Consider the following 17,500-nt stretch of genomic DNA (forward strand, 5'->3'; position numbering starts at 1 on the left):
ACTCTTGTAAAGCCTGTGGTTACAGGGGCATGCTAGACACTCGCCACAAACTTTGCACTTTCATCCTTAAAAATCCACCAGGTGAGTGTCTGTAAGATCAGTATCGTCAGTGAATAGAAATGTCTAAATTACATTAACAAATAGAAGGTGTTGTTATATCATGAATGAATGTGATGTACAGAGAGTGACAATGGTTCTGTAAAAAAAGAGAAGGAGAAAAAGAACCGAAAGAAGGGCAAGGAGAATGGCTCAGGCAATGGTGATGCTGGGAGCCACAATGACATTGATGCGCCGGATGTTGTGGTGAGTGCATGGTTTATTTTTGATCCTTACATTTTTTTTTATTATTTTTTTGTGATTTCAGAAGTCAGTATTTGTATTGCATTGAATGCATAAATCTGGTGCATTTCCTAAAATGGAGTACCCCTGTGCTGACAAGTTTCACTCTTATAGTGTTGAAGATTAAATATTATTTATTACCAAGTTAATTATTTGATTTGGTAAAGAATAACTGGTTGCTAAAACTATTAATTTTTCTAAAAGGTCTTGGAAAAATTAGAGCAAAGCAAGATGGTGGTGAATTACTAGTACTTACAAGATAACACAAATTTTCATCACTCATTTGTTTCATCACCCCTATAATTAGTTAACTGTCAGTATTTCAACTTTCAGGTTTTGGTTGTATTGTCTTTTATTTATACATAGAATTTGTTTTATACTTTTTTTTTTTTTTTTTTTTTTTTTTTTAAATGCTAGACATTTCCTGGGACAAGTAAAAAGCACTTCAGCTCAGATGCATTTTTTTTATTAGGATGGTGACGATGATGATGAGGACTGGGCAGAGGAGACGACTGAGGAAGCTCAGCGCCGACGGATGGAGGAGATCAGTGACCATGCTAAGAACCTGACCCTCACTGAGGACCTGGAGAAGACCCTGGAGGAGAGAGTTAACATGTTCTATAACTTTGTTAAGGTATATTGCACTTGAAGTTTTGGGTAGTCACTTTCAATTACATTAACAAGACTAATCATAATAGTATTTGTAAGTAAGAAAAAGGGATAATAAGTAGACTAATCTATTAAAGCAAACAAGCGCGTCAAAAAATGGCTGAAATGTACAGTGCACTACTCATGGATGTGATGTGACCGCATTAGATCTTAACTGAATAATGACAGTTTGTTCTCCCAAGATAACGTAACGTTAACTTACTATCAAGTTTATATAAGGCTGTCTGGCTACATGCCCTTCTAGAGGCATTCTAAACTTAAAAAATGTGTGTGGTATTTTGTGTGTAAAACGTTCATTTTCAGCCCTGTAAAAATAAGGACCTAGTCTCCTGTGTCATGTTTTTAGCAAAAGAGAGAGAGTGGAGCAATAGACTCTGCAGACAAGGAGATTCTGGCCGAGGCAGAGCGTCTGGATGTGAGGGCCATGGGGCCACTCATCCTTAGTGAACTGCTCTTCAATGAAAACATCCGGGACCAAATAAAAAAATACAAGCGGCATTTTCTTCGGGTAAGTTACCACAGCTTTACTGCCTGTGGTGGACATATGCGAGTTTGTCTGGAGTGTTGATAAAGTGGTGAAATTTGATCTTAGAATAGAGTCAACAAGAAAGTAATTAGTGCCTCAAGGACTGTGTGGTCACAGAAGTCGGTGTAAAAGCAGTAATTCTATGCAAAGTTGCAATAAGCTCTGAAACTTGATGTATCTTATGAAAATGGATTTGCATTTTTGTCATCTCTATGTTGATAAAGTACAATAAGAATTTTAGTAATTTTAAAGAGTTTCTTAATTTAGTCTTTCTAAGGTGACGGAGAAGTGTGTCTAAAGAGCTGTAGCTCCCATGAAATTTAGCTCAGATTATATTTACCCAATTGAGATTTGATCCATCATCGAACAGCCCAGTGACGAGCTAATTCAATAATTCTGTTTGTTGAATTCACTGCATGATATCTGATCTTTTGGGAAATGGAGCAGATGCAGTTGAATGACTGCAGTTCTATGCTGCGCACACAGCTTTTGTCTTTGTTCCTGTTCGACCCTGAATAGTACTGAGCATGTCTGAGTAAACACTGTAAGGCAGACATACTGCAGTGAAATGTGAATGACTGCAACGTGAAATGCAGCCTAAGGCATGCAGCCATCATCTCTTCCTTGTAAAATGCATGTTACTATCTAGATGTCTATACATTTTGTATTTATACATGCTTATGCAAATCGAGGTGCAGTATTGTAAATGTTAAAGGTCGACTAGTTCACTTGTAGAACTGATGCAAAGTATTCTTGTGATGCTGAATCATTCTCTTCTTTCTTCTCACTTGCAGTTCTGCTGTAATGACAAGAAGGCTCAGAAGTATCTGCTGGGTGGCTTTGAGTGTGTGGTGAAGCTGCACCAGGCTCAACTGCTGCCCAGAGTTCCGATCATACTCAAGGACCTGTATGACGCTGACCTGTTGGAGGAGGACATCATCCTCACTTGGGCAGAGAAGGTGTGTACATACAGATGTAGATAACAAATCCAGACATAAAGAGAACTTAATTAACTGCTGCTTTTTACTTAATTGCATTGTTTTTAAAGGGGTAATTTTTTAAAATTATTTGTCTTGCTGCTTCTAAGGTGTCAAAGAAGTACGTCTCTAAGGAACTTGCCAAGGAGATTCATGCCAAGGCAGCTCCTTTTGTCAAATGGCTGAAGGAGGCAGAGGAGGAGAGTGAGGGAAGTGGAGAGGAAGAAGAGGAAGATGATGAGAATGTAAAGGTAGATTATTTCAAATCACTGTTTCCAGCACAGTTTAATATGCATTTCATATGCATATTTTTTTCCCTTCTATGACCTCTATCGTATCTCAAACAGATCAGTCAACTAGGAGAATGTTTTGTAGTAATTCTCATTGTGTAGACATGCTAGACCACTGACTTAAGGTTTTTGACATTTCTGTGCACTATAATCGTGTAGTGAACTTCCTGCTCTAATGCCTGCAGTGACTTAAATTCATTAGGCAGAGCATACAGTTTAGAGAATTCAGGTGGAATTTCTCTTTTTAGATGTAAATAAATATCCAATTATTAGCAAACCATAGCTTTTTTTAATTTTCTTCTGTACAAAATTAAAATGTTTCCAGGGATTTTACTTATTTTTTTATGATGTTGCAAAAGAAAGCAACCAACTCTCACTGAGGTTCCTTTGTTTTATTTGTATATGCCCTAGCATAGTTTACCCAGAAGTCTACTGAAAAATATTTTAAGGTAAAAGTGTCATTAAGAGTTAGTTAATTAGTCTGACAGTCTTTTCTATGGTGTAAAATAGTTAATTTATAGAATTAACTATAAATGATTAACAAAGGGAAAATTCAAGAGTAAGCTGTTGCAAGCCCTTCAATGCCTTACTAACCCTTACTTCATATTTTTAACTTTTTTTTTTTTATACCCTTTTGCCTCTCTTGTATCCTCTATACATCAAACTTCATCTGTTCCCATTTATTTTACTGATACCCTTGTATTTTTTACTTTTGTTGTCCTGATAGACTGTTCCTTCCCTCCTAGGTCGTGTATTCCTCCTCTGCCCGTGAGCTGAAAGTGGAGACTGTTCAGCCAGAGAAAACTGAGGAGGAGGATGACCTTGACATTGATGCCATTTAGAAGAAAATTAAAACACAAATTCAAATCATTAGAGGCCAATTAATAACTTTTCAGCTGCTCTTTAGTGATGATGAAATGGGTTGCACTGGCCTCCTGTTCAGCCCTTTTTTTTTTCTCTCTCTCTTCTGCATCTTCCCTTTCCAATATTTTATCCCTGCTGCTGTGGAGGCATGGTTTTAACATGGCGCTTTTATTGTCTTGCTGCTGAACCATTATGCATTATGTTTAAGATGTCTACTGAAAAAGTCATATTGTTCGACTACTTCATTTCTTGGATTTATGTAAACTGCGGTTTTGTGATTATTTTAACCTTTTTGTCATTAAATAAATGCTTTGATTTTCACTTGTATTGGAATTGGAAATTATTTTAGTCATTTTGACTGGGAAATTGTTGGTTAGACTTATTAAACTTATATATACACACACAAATTTGTTGCATTGTACATTAATTATCATAACATGAACCAAATCGAAGATATGTACGTGTCCTCCTATATTAGAAAGGTCAGAATATGAATTCGTAAGCCTTAAATGAAGCGGATTATTCGGTAGTTTTAGAGGCATGTGTGCCCGACTGTGTAAAAGCCGCTAAAGCTCCCTCCGACCAATAGATGTCAATATTTACTTGTCTTGCATGTTTCATTATACCAGCAGACACCTGGTGAGCCAATAGCTAAGCGTTTATACGGTTTACATCAAAATGCAAATATCCGTATAGATTATAAACAACTGTTCTGTTGGTGTCAATATAATTGGGTATGTTTACAATATAACTGCGCAGTGGTAGTTCTCAGTGGTTAAGGTTTCGACTAGTAATTCTAAGGTTGTCAGTTAAAACCCCACCGTTACTACTGCTGGGATCCTGAACAAGGCCATAAACTCTCAATTGCTCACGTTGTATTCATTCGTAATTGTAAGTCGCTTTGGATAACACCGTTAAGTAAATACTGTAGGTATACGTGTGTGTGTATATAACAAATAGTTCACAGATCACTCATGCATCATTACTGAACCCGATGATCCATAATGACGCAACAAATTACATCCTTTAGAGTTCAAGATTCATATAGGACAAATAAGTAGAGCTACTTCGACATGTATAAAACAAGCATCATTCTTTTTCTGTTCCACGAAAGTCTGTAAACGTACCTACCATCAGTTATATAGGCAACCTTTACCGTGTTCAGAATTTAAACTGAACCTATATTATCTTACATGGTATAACAATATACGGTGAAGTATACATATTTCCCATGTATTTCAGATGGAAAGGGTGTGTCATGGTCATGTTAAGGTATTGCGAAGTTTTGCGTATTTCCTGAGAATACCTAACTTTGAAACAATAAACCACCGTGCCGAGGGCGCATCAGTCTCCAATGAGTCTCCAACGCCATTGGCTGTTTCCTTACTTCCTCTGTCTCTCTAGGGTCTGGATTGAAACTCTATTGCCATTGGGTGGCCATTTTGGATCTAGCTTTAACGAAACCCGACAGACAGCAGTCACTGGAATGGAACCGTGAACGACAGCGACATCCCCATGGCCTCGGCATAAGTGAAAAACTTGTCACTATTTCAAGAATGAAGACTGAGAATGGTGAAACAATTTTGCGGTGTTAACATCAGTTGTCCGTTTCATTAGCGAAACGCAAGGGTGATTGCTCGGGCCCTGTTGACTGCAAGGTTTTCTCGTCTGAACCGGACATCCGAAATGTGAAATAGGTCTAAGCATCAGGCAAAATTGGTTCTTAACAAAGCTTATTAAAAGCTTTCTGTTATTTCGGAAATTGTTTACCAAGAGAGCTAATGGCTGGAGACCGGCGCTGGAATACATCTTCAAGGGAGAATATAGCGTAGGCATTAGGATAGCTAACGGCTAGCGATTTCCTTCTGAAGTTTTTCACAAGTTTGCGTTGTCCGAGCACTTGAATTGGTCAGTTAAACAATGAGTAACTATCGCTACCTTGAATAGTCTATACCAAAACATCTTCGTCTAACGTTATTTACCTCTCTAGACCGCTAAATTAGCTAGCTAGCTAGCTAGCTAATCCAACTAACTAGCTACCTTTTCAGAATCCGCTGCTTAATTTAAAAACGCAACGTCAACCATCAGTACAATGTCGGCAAGAACACCTCTACCCACCGTCAACGAACGGAAAACTGAAAATGTAAGTAGCCAGTTTCATTATGTTATTTAGCTAAATTGTATATTAGCCAATTGGAATGGTCAGGTTTAATGTTTTGTTTCTGTTTTCTTTGCTTTGTGTGTGTGTGTGCTGACTATGCGCTTTTAGTAGATTAGCTGGTTACATTGAAGCAGTCTTGAAACAGATGGGGCAACAGCCTGAAGTGACGCATGGTGTCTGAAGCGTCAGGGACATAGCAATGCTAGCTAGCGCTTATTCTCTATCATTAATGCAGCATATGCTTGAACTAGAAGTACGATTAATTGAATGCTTCTTTCCGTAGCGATCATTCAGCTTCGTTTTAGCCTATAACATTCCTAACATAATCCTACAGGATATGTGCGTTTATGTCATCTATGCGTCACTGGCTTGTCCGCATACTGTGTGCGGGCGCAACAAATATCCTTGTATTGGTGGTTTGACATACACTGACACGAGCAAGTAACTGAGCAAATAGCAGATAGATCGAATCATTATTACATGCAGAATATATATATTTGATCTGTACTTAACATGCTTTGCAAATAATTTTCAAACGAAGAGGAATACACTGCATCTAGAGAGCAATGTTGTAAGACCTTAAAAAGACGTTGTGAGCATTACTAGATTGCCCTTGAAAAACAGCTCCTCACTAGCCCATTAATTTAATAAATGTAAGTCTCTATGAGGAACATCATGATTGTATACAGTTAGCTGCATGGGTCTCCATAATGTAACCTGAATTTTTTTGAGCATCCTATTGAAATCATTTTATACTTCCAAATTGCATGCATGTTTACATACATCTCAGCCTCGATACTTGAACAATAATGGTAGGTTTCGGTCAGCCAGTTGGTGCAAATAGGCTGACCCACCCCTCTTAATAAGATATTAGCTGGTGTAACCCCTCATTAATGGGTATTGGCAGATAAGAGTGTCCATTATTTTCCAGTCTCACCTTAAAACAGGTTTGGTTCAGTGACATTTAAATTGCCATTGTGACAATGAAGGGGCTGTATGCTGTGTGTCACCCTGTCACTTTTGTAAGTATCTACCCTTTATAGTATAATGCTCTTGGCATTTTTTTTTTAAATAGTTTTTTGTATTATGCTGCATTGCTAGCCACTGTGGTAATGGATTTCTGGGGCTCCATTTTGATTTATATTTTTACTTCTACTGACTGTATGGATAGCACTGAAGTTAGCAGCAGAGAGAATTGTAGGATTCATTTAAAGCTCTGTTAATGTTTCCTGGTGGCAATACAGTGTTGCTAGATTATCACATTAGTCTCACTAAATTATGATGGTGCACAAATTAAAACAATTCTGTCAATTTCAGTATGAATTCTTATTACCTGTTTTACTTTAGTACAAAAAGTTTGTTCAGAAAAGTATCAAGCTGCCTCTTGTAATTTTATCAAATATGTTGTGTTATGTGGTCTGTTTTGCATTTAAAAGCATGATTTCAGCATTTTGGGCACTGTTAGGGACTGAATTGTTCTGAACTTGTTCTAGCATCATTTCATATTCAAAATTATTTTGGCTGTCATCAGAGCCTGGAAAATCTCTGCAATCTGAGACCTGCCACCCTGCTTATAGCCCATCAGTTTTCCTCCTTAGTAACTATAAGCAAAGTATCTGTCTATAGCCAGTTGCAGAAGCAGCTTGACTGTTTAACAAGCAGGCTGAGTGGTACTAATGGAACGGTGTTTCTGTAGGTTTTTGCATTGGAAACGGAGATAACCACATCCTCCCATTTCTGCTAACTGGGAGCCCTGCTGCTTCTGTACTACAAATATAATTTTGTTGATAATTTTATTAATTAAATGTAATTGAAATATACTGTGAAGTATAAGAATAATATGAAAAGTAAACCAAAGAATAGAGTACCTGGCATGTTTTCTTGAATGAAGCATGTATGATCATTGTGGTGACCTGAATAAAACCGACTTGCGGCCCCATTTCCCAAAAGCATTATAGTGTTAAGATCTTCTTAAATGATACAGTGAGTGTTACACAGAAGACTCTCATTTAAAGATGATCTTTGATTTACGATGTTTTTTGGAAACCCGGCGCTGTACAATGACATTTAAAACGGATAACCTGTTTTGTCACATGGAGAGTAAACAAATTATTTTTTATTTTTTATTAAATCCACAGCACACATCAAACGGTCATGGTCGGATGGATGGGACCTCTCGTTCTGTAAGGTCAGGTGGTCGAAATCGGAACTCGGCTGGTTCAGGATCTGAAGAGCAGCATCCTCATGTTGGGAATTACCGGCTCCTCAAAACCATTGGAAAGGGCAATTTTGCAAAAGTCAAGCTGGCCCGCCACATCCTCACTGGCAGAGAGGTGAGTAGTGAGATATGGGGACTGCGCTTCCTATTACCCAGTCTTTTAACCTCAATATTACATCTGTAGTTTGTTTTTGTTTGTTTTTTTTGTTTTGTTTTTTGACTAGATTAAGCATGTACAACCACAAGCCTCAGCTTTTAGTAGCGCACTGAATTAATTTGGTTGCCAAGAGACCTGATATCCCTTATTGAACCACATTTTGATAAAGAGTTTGATAACTCTTAATAATACACTATAGCATATTATAACATTAAGATCAAATTAGGCTATTATCAGCAAATCACGCTTATACACCCACATTCCGTCCTTAACTTGGCAGGCTAAATTTTATTTTTAGCCCTGAGTGGTTTTAAAAAGCAAGGGAATACAAAATGTTAGAAATGTGTAGACCAGATAATTCCTACTAATCCATATCCATAGAATGCTTTAAAAATAACAAGTGTGGTTGTCTTGGAATAACATTATTTATTTTTAACAGGTTGCAATAAAAATAATTGACAAGACACAACTGAATCCAACAAGTCTTCAAAAGGTGAAGTATAAAATGGGTTAAATATTAAAGGGAGGAGTATTGCTTATTTTCATTAGATAGCTGTGAACATGCATATGGTGACGTAACTGCTTGGTCTTCAAAAAGTACCTAGCTAAATGTTTTGGTCTGGCCTCGTATCAGCAGGTTTGTATCTTTGTTCTTAGGGAAATTGTCACTCATCTCAGGAAGGGAGGTTGTTTTGGAGTCGGAAGCATTGTTTTAGCCAGTGGGAAATGATGTCCATAGGGGCTTTCAATAGGTGCAGATCCATTAGTTGTGTCATTAGTAAACATATGTGTAAAATGGTTCATTCTGCTTCTACATCCCAACTGACTGATATATATTCAAAGCTGTGCCACCGTTGCACAAAAGGTTGAGCTATGTCTCAAATATCATCATAGCTAAAAGGTGTTGCTAGCCGAACACAGTGGGTTATACAGTTTTAGAACAACCTCTTATGATACGTAGGCTTTGTGAATGGATTAATGGTCGTTAGGTCAGTTCATTTTCCTTTTTTGGTGATGAAACTGTCTCTCTAGAATTTAACTGAGGGATGTATCATGTGCCATAGAAGTGGCACATTTACTCATCCTGTACAGTCATCAACAACAGACTGCTCCTACAAGGGGTGTTTACCCCAGTAGCAAAAATATCGCACTGTTTATTGTGGGCCTCAAACAAGTGACACATGACCAAAAGTAGAGCTGCAGTCAATCTGCTCATCTGCAGGGGCCAAACAAATCCTTAAAATCAAAGTCTTGTTCATTACTGTGGGTAAGATCTAAGATCACTGGGCAGCCATTTAACAGTGGTTCATTAGCAGGTCCTCGTGGCTCCCCTCCTCTGACAAGTCACTGCAGCTGGTGATTACTCTGCCCACTCCCACCACCTCAGTGCCAGATCTCCCCATGGCAGGAAACCCTGTAGTCGTGTCCTGTCTACCTGTGAAGATTTTCAAATACCAATGAAAGCAGTATGGTTTCCAAATGCCATACTTTGTCAAAAGTGAAATGTTAAACACAGTGTGATGAACCTCTTGCTCTGTATGTTACAATTAACATGTTTGTGTACTTTTATGCTGGCAAAAAATAAAGAATTTTGCTTGAATGATCCACAGATAGATGATCTACATTTTGCTTAGTCTGATGGTAGCATCGGCCAAGGTGGGGTGGGTAGGTTGAGAGGTTTAACAAGCAGCAACAGCAGATGAACAGATAGATGGCAGATAGGAGAGAAGTGATACTGAGGGACAGCAGGACAGTTTTTCGCGGGTGAGATAAGGAGAGAGACAGAAGGGCTGATGACGTGGGTGGTATGAGAGAATCAGAAGAGGCACATGAGAACAGATAAAGTGAAAAGCCAACTGGAGAGGAATGGAGAGAAGGAAATCATGAGAACAAGAGGGATGGGAGTAGTGGTTGAATCACTCACCTCTGCCAATCATGATAATGTGCAATTGGAGCCACTGCCCACTCTGACATGCATACAGGGTCTTTATCTTTATTATTAGCTGGATGCAGTAGACACTGCAGCCACCATTAATTTTTCCATGGCACCATTGATTGGAATTTTGTGTATGTTCTACCTCTCCTGCCTGCTGCTCAGAAAAGCTCTGACTCATAAGGATTTTCATCACTGCACCACTAAACCTGTGGAAGATCTCTCTCTGAATTTCCAGATTTGTCTCTTTATCCTGATTTATTGCCTTTACCCTCTTTCTCTGTTTTCACTTCCTCTTGCCTATTTGATCTCCATTTCCCTGTTCCCTCTGGCTGCACAGGCGTCTTCTTGCTCACCTTCCATTACCGCTGTAGCAGTGCAGTAGCATCAGTGCATCACTGCTAGTTGTTAGTTCTTTTTAGTCTTTGTTCCAAGGTTCCACATTCAGTGTTGTGAGCACCTTGTTGTTGGTGAGTGGTTATGTAATTGAGTGTGGGTGTGCAGACTCTAAGCTGGCACTTGTCCCTTGACTGAGGCGAGATGCTGTACTGTAGTGTTCTTTAGTCATCATAGAGGTGTTAAGATGGCAGATCAGAGAGAAAGCCAGAGTAACAGACAACTCTAAAGTAAGAACACTTCATGCTTAGAGAAAGATATTTGAATGCTTTTCTGAAGAAGTGAAGGCATTCTGTTTTTTGTTTTTTGTTTTTGTTTTTGTTTTTTGTTTGTCTTTACTTTAACCCAGTGAATATTGATCAAAATCCTCAGACATTTTTGATGTTTATTAGTTAGCTTTTGTCTAGGTCACCATGAAGTAAGATAACATGTTGGCATGTGATTGGTTATGCTTCACTTAATTGCACTTGAGTGGTTAAGATCTAAATTAAATTTTTTTTCCCCATGAGGAGTTTTCTAGTTAGTAACGGTCATCAGAAAAAAAAGGATTAAACATGTGCTATAATGAAAGGCTGGTGTAAGAGTAAAAGCATTTGGTAATATAGCAATTTTGCTAAAAGTATTTCATTAATTATGATGCTGAATGTGAGGAGAGAGAGAGAGAGAGGCGCCAATATTCTATCTTGGATTTCTAGCTCTAATTTTTTTTTCCTTCTCTCTAACAGCTCTTCAGGGAAGTCAGAATAATGAAGATTTTGAACCATCCAAATATTGGTAAGATAAAAAAGATATTGTGATTTAGCAATAAAAGGTGTGTCACTCTTTCTCGCCTGTCTCTGCTATAGCAACATGAGATCCCCAGAGGAGTGAAGAGATCCCCAGATTTTCTCCTCTGCACTTATTTCCTGCTGGGAAATAAGATGATGAGTAGGTGAATCAGACCTATTATCATGTACACACAGAAAGTGGCCCTGTGTGTCTCCTCTGTAAATTTAGACTAGATGCTGCAAATGCTCATTCATATTGTGTGTGAGAGAGATGAAGAGAGACATTTTTCTTTGGAGATGTTGCAGACAGTGCTCTGCAGAGGGAAAAGCCATAATGAAGGATGTGTAGTAGAGAGTGCATCTCACAATTTGAAAATGGGCAGTTTGTCACCTAGTGTACGGTTGCCCTTATTCCCTATAAGAACGTGGATGCACAGGACTGGGGATTAGCAAAGACTTTATGATAAATTGGTCACAATTTGCCTTTCCTCAGGCTGGTGTGGCTGTAAGCGTTTGAAAGCTAGTCATAAATCCTATTCATAGCGATTTAAGCTTATTATGAAAATAATAGGTTAATAAAATGAAATAGTTACATAACATGTCTATTCTTCTCCATTTCTTTATAAAACTTAAAATATTTAAGTATCCCCAAAGCTATGAGTTAAGTGATAAGGATAACAATATGATTTTCATTTCAGCACAGTGCTGTGTATATGGTTGAACACATTCCTACTTATCAGTCATGTTTGACATTTGACATTCGCCGAGGTCTCTTAAGCAGTGAAGTTTGGTCCTGTTTAAATAAAAAAAATTAAAAGCATTATAAAATCAGACAATGAAAGCCATCTTGATGGGAAGAATAATTTGGGTGAGCTGGAATAAGAGTATGCAAGCTTTGTCCACCTACACGTTACATGGATATGTGTTCCTCAAAAAATGCACTCAGTGTTCCTGCGTTGCACACGTTCTCGTTTAGTGGAATATGGGATCAGACATGGTTTTAAGAGAAAATGGTCCCCAAAAATGGAAGAACAAGAGAAAAAATGGAAGGACAAGTCAATTTGTTTCACGGAACATGTAGAATCTGGTCTGAACTGTCAATAACCAGTGAAGCTTAGGACCTGTTTAATTGATACTGGACCTTTAAATATGATCTCCATAGCATTGCTTTCTTTGGAATATAGAAAGAAACTTCATTAATGGTTAGCTTTATTTGGAACATGGGAACAAAATTATTTTATTCATTCTAAAAGGGCTACACTTTACCTTCATTTGAAGCTTTTTATTTAAAATAAGTGCAGTTGTCTTTATTTTCAGTATCTTGTGATGGTATGGGTTTTTAAATGTATTTTTCTCTCAAAAACTCTTCATTTCCTCATGTGCTTACAGTAAAGCTCTTTGAGGTGATTGAGACTGAGAAGACTCTGTTTCTTGTGATGGAGTATGCCAGTGGAGGTGAGTGTACCTTGGTAGTATGCAAAAACAGCCTTTCTCTCAGTTGTTGTCTTGCTTTGAATATGAGCTGTTATTACTTTGGGTCTACTTTGTGTACAGGTGAGGTGTTTGACTACCTTGTGGCTCATGGGAGGATGAAGGAGAAAGAGGCCAGAGCTAAATTTAGACAGGTGCAGTGTTCTTAACATCTTGGTGACTGCTGCAGTATGTTTTCATACACATACATACACACACACACAAAAACACACACACTGATTTTAGTGCAAGAACCTGGACATCTCCATTGCTTAACTATATTTTTTCCACCAAATAGTTTTTTTTTTAAAATGTGGCTAGATTTTTTTAAGTACTTATAATAATAACAATGGTGGCCTTTTGAACTCTCTTACCACCACACCCCCCACCCTGTTTGACATGCATACTCTGCCTTTTATTACAACATTTTATTACAATTTCTTGTAGCCATTTGGATCAATTAAATTCTTTATTGCCACCATATATCCCTTAGAGTAAAGGCTGGACTGGGAGTAAAAGTGGAAGCATTGGGAATAAAGACTGGGATGAAACTGAATATTGCATCAAAATGTGTTTTCTTTTCTTTATGCTAATTCAACGTGGACTTAGGAAGCCCAGTTAGTCTGCATATTTCTTCTGTTCTAAGTCCAAGCACATGTATAGGGCTATCAAGTGCAATGTGGCCTGATGGTGTGAAGAGGATAGGTTGAAAACGTCTGCACTAGGGGGTATATTTTAGATGGAATATTTAGTGTCATCACTGGTTCAGAATGTTTTTGAGCATGGTGGACATCTGCAGATGTTTAGCTGTGTAAAGTTGTCTCAGTGTTTGAGCAGGGTCAGAGTGCTTAGCTTTGCAGCTGATGCTGGGAAACCCTAGTCAGTCAGTGCAAGCCAGTGGAAAAGGCCATCCCGCCCTCCTGCTCAAGCTGCTCAGAGTTTGAGCACCTTTCTGTTCAGTTAGTGTGGAGTTGTTCTGAAAGCTTTGACTGAAGTGGCAATTATGCACTGGGGATGTATAATATACAGTTGTGCTCATAAGTTTACATACCCTGGCAGAATTTGTGATTTTATTTGTTTTTTAAAATATTTTTTCAGAGAATAATAATGATAATACAACAACTTTTCTTTTATTCATGTTTAGTGGTTGGGTCAAGCCATTTATTATCAAATAATTGTTTTTGCCCTTTTTTTTTAAATAATGACAACAGAAACTACTCAAATGACCCTGATCAAAAGTTTACATACCCTGGAGGTTTTGGCATGATAACATATACACACACAAGTTGACACACAGGTTTAAATGGATACTAAAGGTAACCATCCTCACCTGTGATCTGTTTGCTTGTCAATCTCTCTCTCTCTCTGTGTGTGTGTGTGTGTGTGTGTGTGTGTGTGTGTGTGTGTGTGTGTGTGTGTGTGTGTGTGTGTGTGTGTGTGTGTGTGAGTGAGAGAGAAGAGTCAGTAAGTTACTGGGCTCCTGACAGACCCCTGCATGAGACATGGGGGAAAACAAAAGAATTATCAAAAGATCTGCGGGAGAAGATAGTTGAACTTCATAAAATAGGAAATATTATATAAAAAGATATCCAAGGAATTGAGAATGCCAATTAGCAATGTTCAAACTCTAACTAAGAAGTGGAAAATGAGGGATTCTGTTGAAACCAAGCCAAGGTCAGGTAGCCCAACAAAAATTTCAGCTACAGCTGCCAGGAAAATTGTTCAGGATGCAAAGAAAAACCCGCAAATAACGTCATCTGACATACAAGACTCTCTGACTCTGTGGCTGTTTCAAGATGCACAATAAGGAGGCACTTGAAGAAAAATGGGCTGCATGATCGAGTCGCCAGAAGAAAGCCCTTACTACGCCAATGCCACAAAGCAGCCTGCTTACAATATACCAAACAAGCACAGAGACAAGCCTCGAGATTTCTGGAACAAAGAGATTTGGAGTGATGAGACCAAAATTCATGAGTGATGAGGCCACAATCATAAACACTACATTTGGCGAGGAGTCAACAAGGCCTATGATGAAAAGTACACCATCCCTACTGTAAAACACGGAGGTGGATCGTTGATGTTTTGGGGATGTGTGAGCTACACAGGCACAGGGAACTTGGTTAAAATTGATGGCAGGATGAATGCAGCATTTTATCAAAAAATACTAGAATAATATTTGCACTTATCAGCCCAGAAGCTGTGCATGGGATGCACTTGGATGTTCCAACATGACAATGATCCAAAACACAAGGCGACCTGTCATTGGCTACAGCAGAAAAAAAGTGAAGGTTCTGGAGTGGCCATCTCAGTCTCCTGACCTCAATATCACTCAGCCACTTTGGGGAGATCTCAAACATGCAGTTCATGCAAGACAGCCCAAGAATTTACAGGAACTGGAGGCATTTTGCCAAGAAGATTGGGCAGCTTTACCATCTGAGAAAATAAAGTGCCTCATCCACAACTACCACAAAAGACTTCAAGCTGTCATTGATGTTAAAGGAGGCAATGCACGGTATTAAGAACTAGGGTATGTAAACTTTTGATCAGGGTCATTTGGGTAGTTTCTGTTGTCATGATTTTAAAAAGGGCAAAAACAATTGTTTGATAATAAATGGCTTGACCCAACCACTAAACATGAACAAAAGAAAAGTTGTTGTATTATCATTATTGTTCTCTGAAAAAATATTTTAAACAATCACAAATTCTGCCTTGGTATATAAACTTATGAGCACAGCTGTAGACAAATGATTAACAGTTGTTACACGTGTGCATGGAGTGCAATTACAAGTCAAGCCTATTTATTCACAACTAAATGCATACTTTTTTTTTTTTTACAAGCTAAAAATGTCAAGGAAGAATATGAACAATATGTATTGATATATTAGGTATTTGTTTGAGTAATTATTACTTTTTTTTGCATACTGCCTCCTAATCTTATTGAGTTTATTTTCATTTTTATTGTCTTTAGATTGTATCTGCTGTGCAATACTGTCACCAAAAACACATTGTACACAGAGACTTGAAGGTAAGTTTGTGTTTTAAGAAATACTAATACTTATGCATTTCTATTCCTATATGTCTAATAGATTTGTGTTTGTGTGTCCATGTACAACATACATTTGTACAACATAATTTGTTGAGGGCACACTTGTCATCTAGATTGGTCATCCTCACACAGTCTTCACTTAAAGTGCTGTTACTGATCCATGAGAATAGAGAGAAGGTTGCAGGGCTAGAGACAGCTGAATGTATGTCTACATGTGTAGGAGAGCAGGGGGCAGTCTGCATACGCCTGTAGATGTCAGACCTTTTTTTTTTTTTTTTTTTTTTTTTAAGCATATATGCAATGTCTTATACATAATATGAATTCATCAGACACCCCAAGGAGAAGTACTAAAGCACAGAAGATACTTCAGTTAGCATGTATCTGTTCAATATTGTTATACGTAGCATTGATTATAAAATATGATTGCCAACTTTCATGACATAGATATGTGTACTGAGTAGGCCTGCGGCAATAGCAGAATTTGGTGCCTGATTGAATTGTTGAATTTTGTGAGCATGCCTTGTGTCGAGATTCTCCATCTTGTGCAGCATTTACTGTGTGCTTTTTGTTGTTTTTGTTTGTTTTTTTTTACTTTGTTGGGAATAGATGTTTCGGTGAGATTGTATGTTGGGCATAGGTACTGGGATAAATTTTTTATTTTTTATGTTTGATATCCTCACATCCTTTTATGTTCTTTGCTGTCAATTTCTCATACAGCTTCAATCCTGGGCACCCAGTGACAGTTTAAGTCTTCACTGCCCTATCACCTACTTCAACTCTTGAAAGTCTTGATAATTAACTAATAAGTTGAATTGGATTGAGACTGTTGTGCATAGAAAGAAACTGGAATTATGTATAAGTGTGTCCCCATGTTTGGAGTTGTTTTAGCTTACTTAGACTATAGCCTACTGGTGCATGGCTCCAGCATCAACCCTTCTCCAACATACTCTCCACAAGCACAAAGGAGCTTTTTTTTGCTTGACAGCAACATGTTGAAAATTGCAATCATGTCCAACCATTGAAATAGTAGCTTACACTAGTGTTTTGATATATTTTTTTAACATCTTTGGACATCATTGGACACAATTATGCAGTCCGCTGGACACACATGCTAAGCATGTCTGACCTGCAGTCTCTTGATCTTTAATGGGAAGTACGGAGTACACCCTCTGTAATAAGCTGCCTCCATGTATGTTAGGCACTGCAGGGTGCTGAGATATTAGTACTTTGTAGCTTTGCACATTGTGTGAAAAAATATATTACTAAAAATACAAATCATATCTTTGTGTGTCAAAAATGCAATTCTCCCAGGCTTTTGATGATAGACTCATTAAACTGATATTGCAGGTTAGACTATTTGGTAAAAGTCTGCATTCTAAAGTGTTGAGACAAAATCAGTAATTGTGCGCTCGTGCTCTCTCTCTCTCTCTCTCTCTCTCTCAGGCTGAGAACTTGCTGTTGGATGCAGACATGAATATAAAGATAGCAGATTTTGGCTTCAGTAATGAGTTCACAGTAGGGAATAAACTAGACACGTTTTGTGGCAGCCCGCCCTATGCTGCCCCTGAGCTCTTCCAGGGCAAGAAGTACGATGGTCCAGAGGTGGACGTTTGGAGCCTGGGGGTCATCCTCTACACACTGGTCAGCGGTTCACTGCCCTTTGATGGCCAAAACCTGAAGGTTTGAA

The 17,500-nt window shown here is 38.2% G+C and overlaps 2 protein-coding genes across 14 annotated transcripts in view; both read left to right on the plus strand.

The window, feature by feature from the left end:
• The window catches only part of LOC113580704 (eukaryotic translation initiation factor 5), a 6,069-nt gene extending 2,083 nt beyond the window's left edge, over positions 1 to 3,986 (plus strand). For 3 of the 4 annotated variants that reach the window (XM_027015452.3, XM_081724749.1, XM_027015624.3), the window contains 7 exons: positions 1 to 81; positions 182 to 303; positions 812 to 973; positions 1,355 to 1,516; positions 2,329 to 2,493; positions 2,622 to 2,762; positions 3,548 to 3,986. The exon at positions 1 to 81 is cut by the window's left edge and continues 31 nt beyond it. In XM_027015452.3, coding sequence (XP_026871253.3) covers positions 1 to 81; positions 182 to 303; positions 812 to 973; positions 1,355 to 1,516; positions 2,329 to 2,493; positions 2,622 to 2,762; positions 3,548 to 3,643 — 929 coding nt within the window. In that variant the 3' untranslated portion in view covers positions 3,644 to 3,986. The remainder of the gene's footprint in view (positions 82 to 181; positions 304 to 811; positions 974 to 1,354; positions 1,517 to 2,328; positions 2,494 to 2,621; positions 2,763 to 3,547) is intronic. The other variant, XM_027015699.3, reaches the window with a different exon arrangement.
• Positions 3,987 to 5,048: 1,062 nt separating this feature from the next.
• mark3a (MAP/microtubule affinity-regulating kinase 3a) overlaps positions 5,049 to 17,500 on the plus strand; it is a 25,782-nt gene continuing 13,330 nt past the window's right edge. For 5 of the 10 annotated variants that reach the window (XM_027022258.3, XM_027022408.3, XM_027022333.3 and 2 more), the window contains exons 1-8: positions 5,063 to 5,808; positions 7,965 to 8,159; positions 8,641 to 8,694; positions 11,256 to 11,304; positions 12,687 to 12,752; positions 12,852 to 12,922; positions 15,736 to 15,792; positions 17,257 to 17,493. In XM_027022258.3, coding sequence (XP_026878059.2) covers positions 5,758 to 5,808; positions 7,965 to 8,159; positions 8,641 to 8,694; positions 11,256 to 11,304; positions 12,687 to 12,752; positions 12,852 to 12,922; positions 15,736 to 15,792; positions 17,257 to 17,493 — 780 coding nt within the window. In that variant the 5' untranslated portion in view covers positions 5,063 to 5,757. Of the gene's footprint in view, positions 5,809 to 7,964; positions 8,160 to 8,640; positions 8,695 to 11,255; positions 11,305 to 11,375; positions 11,458 to 12,686; positions 12,753 to 12,851; positions 12,924 to 15,735; positions 15,793 to 17,256; positions 17,494 to 17,500 lie in introns of those variants that run through there. The other 5 variants (XM_027022011.3, XM_027022093.3, XM_027022179.3 and 2 more) reach the window with 3 other exon arrangements.

This window comes from Electrophorus electricus, chromosome 12 (genome assembly GCF_041902795.1).
Source record: "Electrophorus electricus isolate QZ-2024a chromosome 12, ASM4190279v1, whole genome shotgun sequence".
Taxonomy (NCBI): Eukaryota; Metazoa; Chordata; class Actinopteri; order Gymnotiformes; family Gymnotidae; genus Electrophorus; species Electrophorus electricus.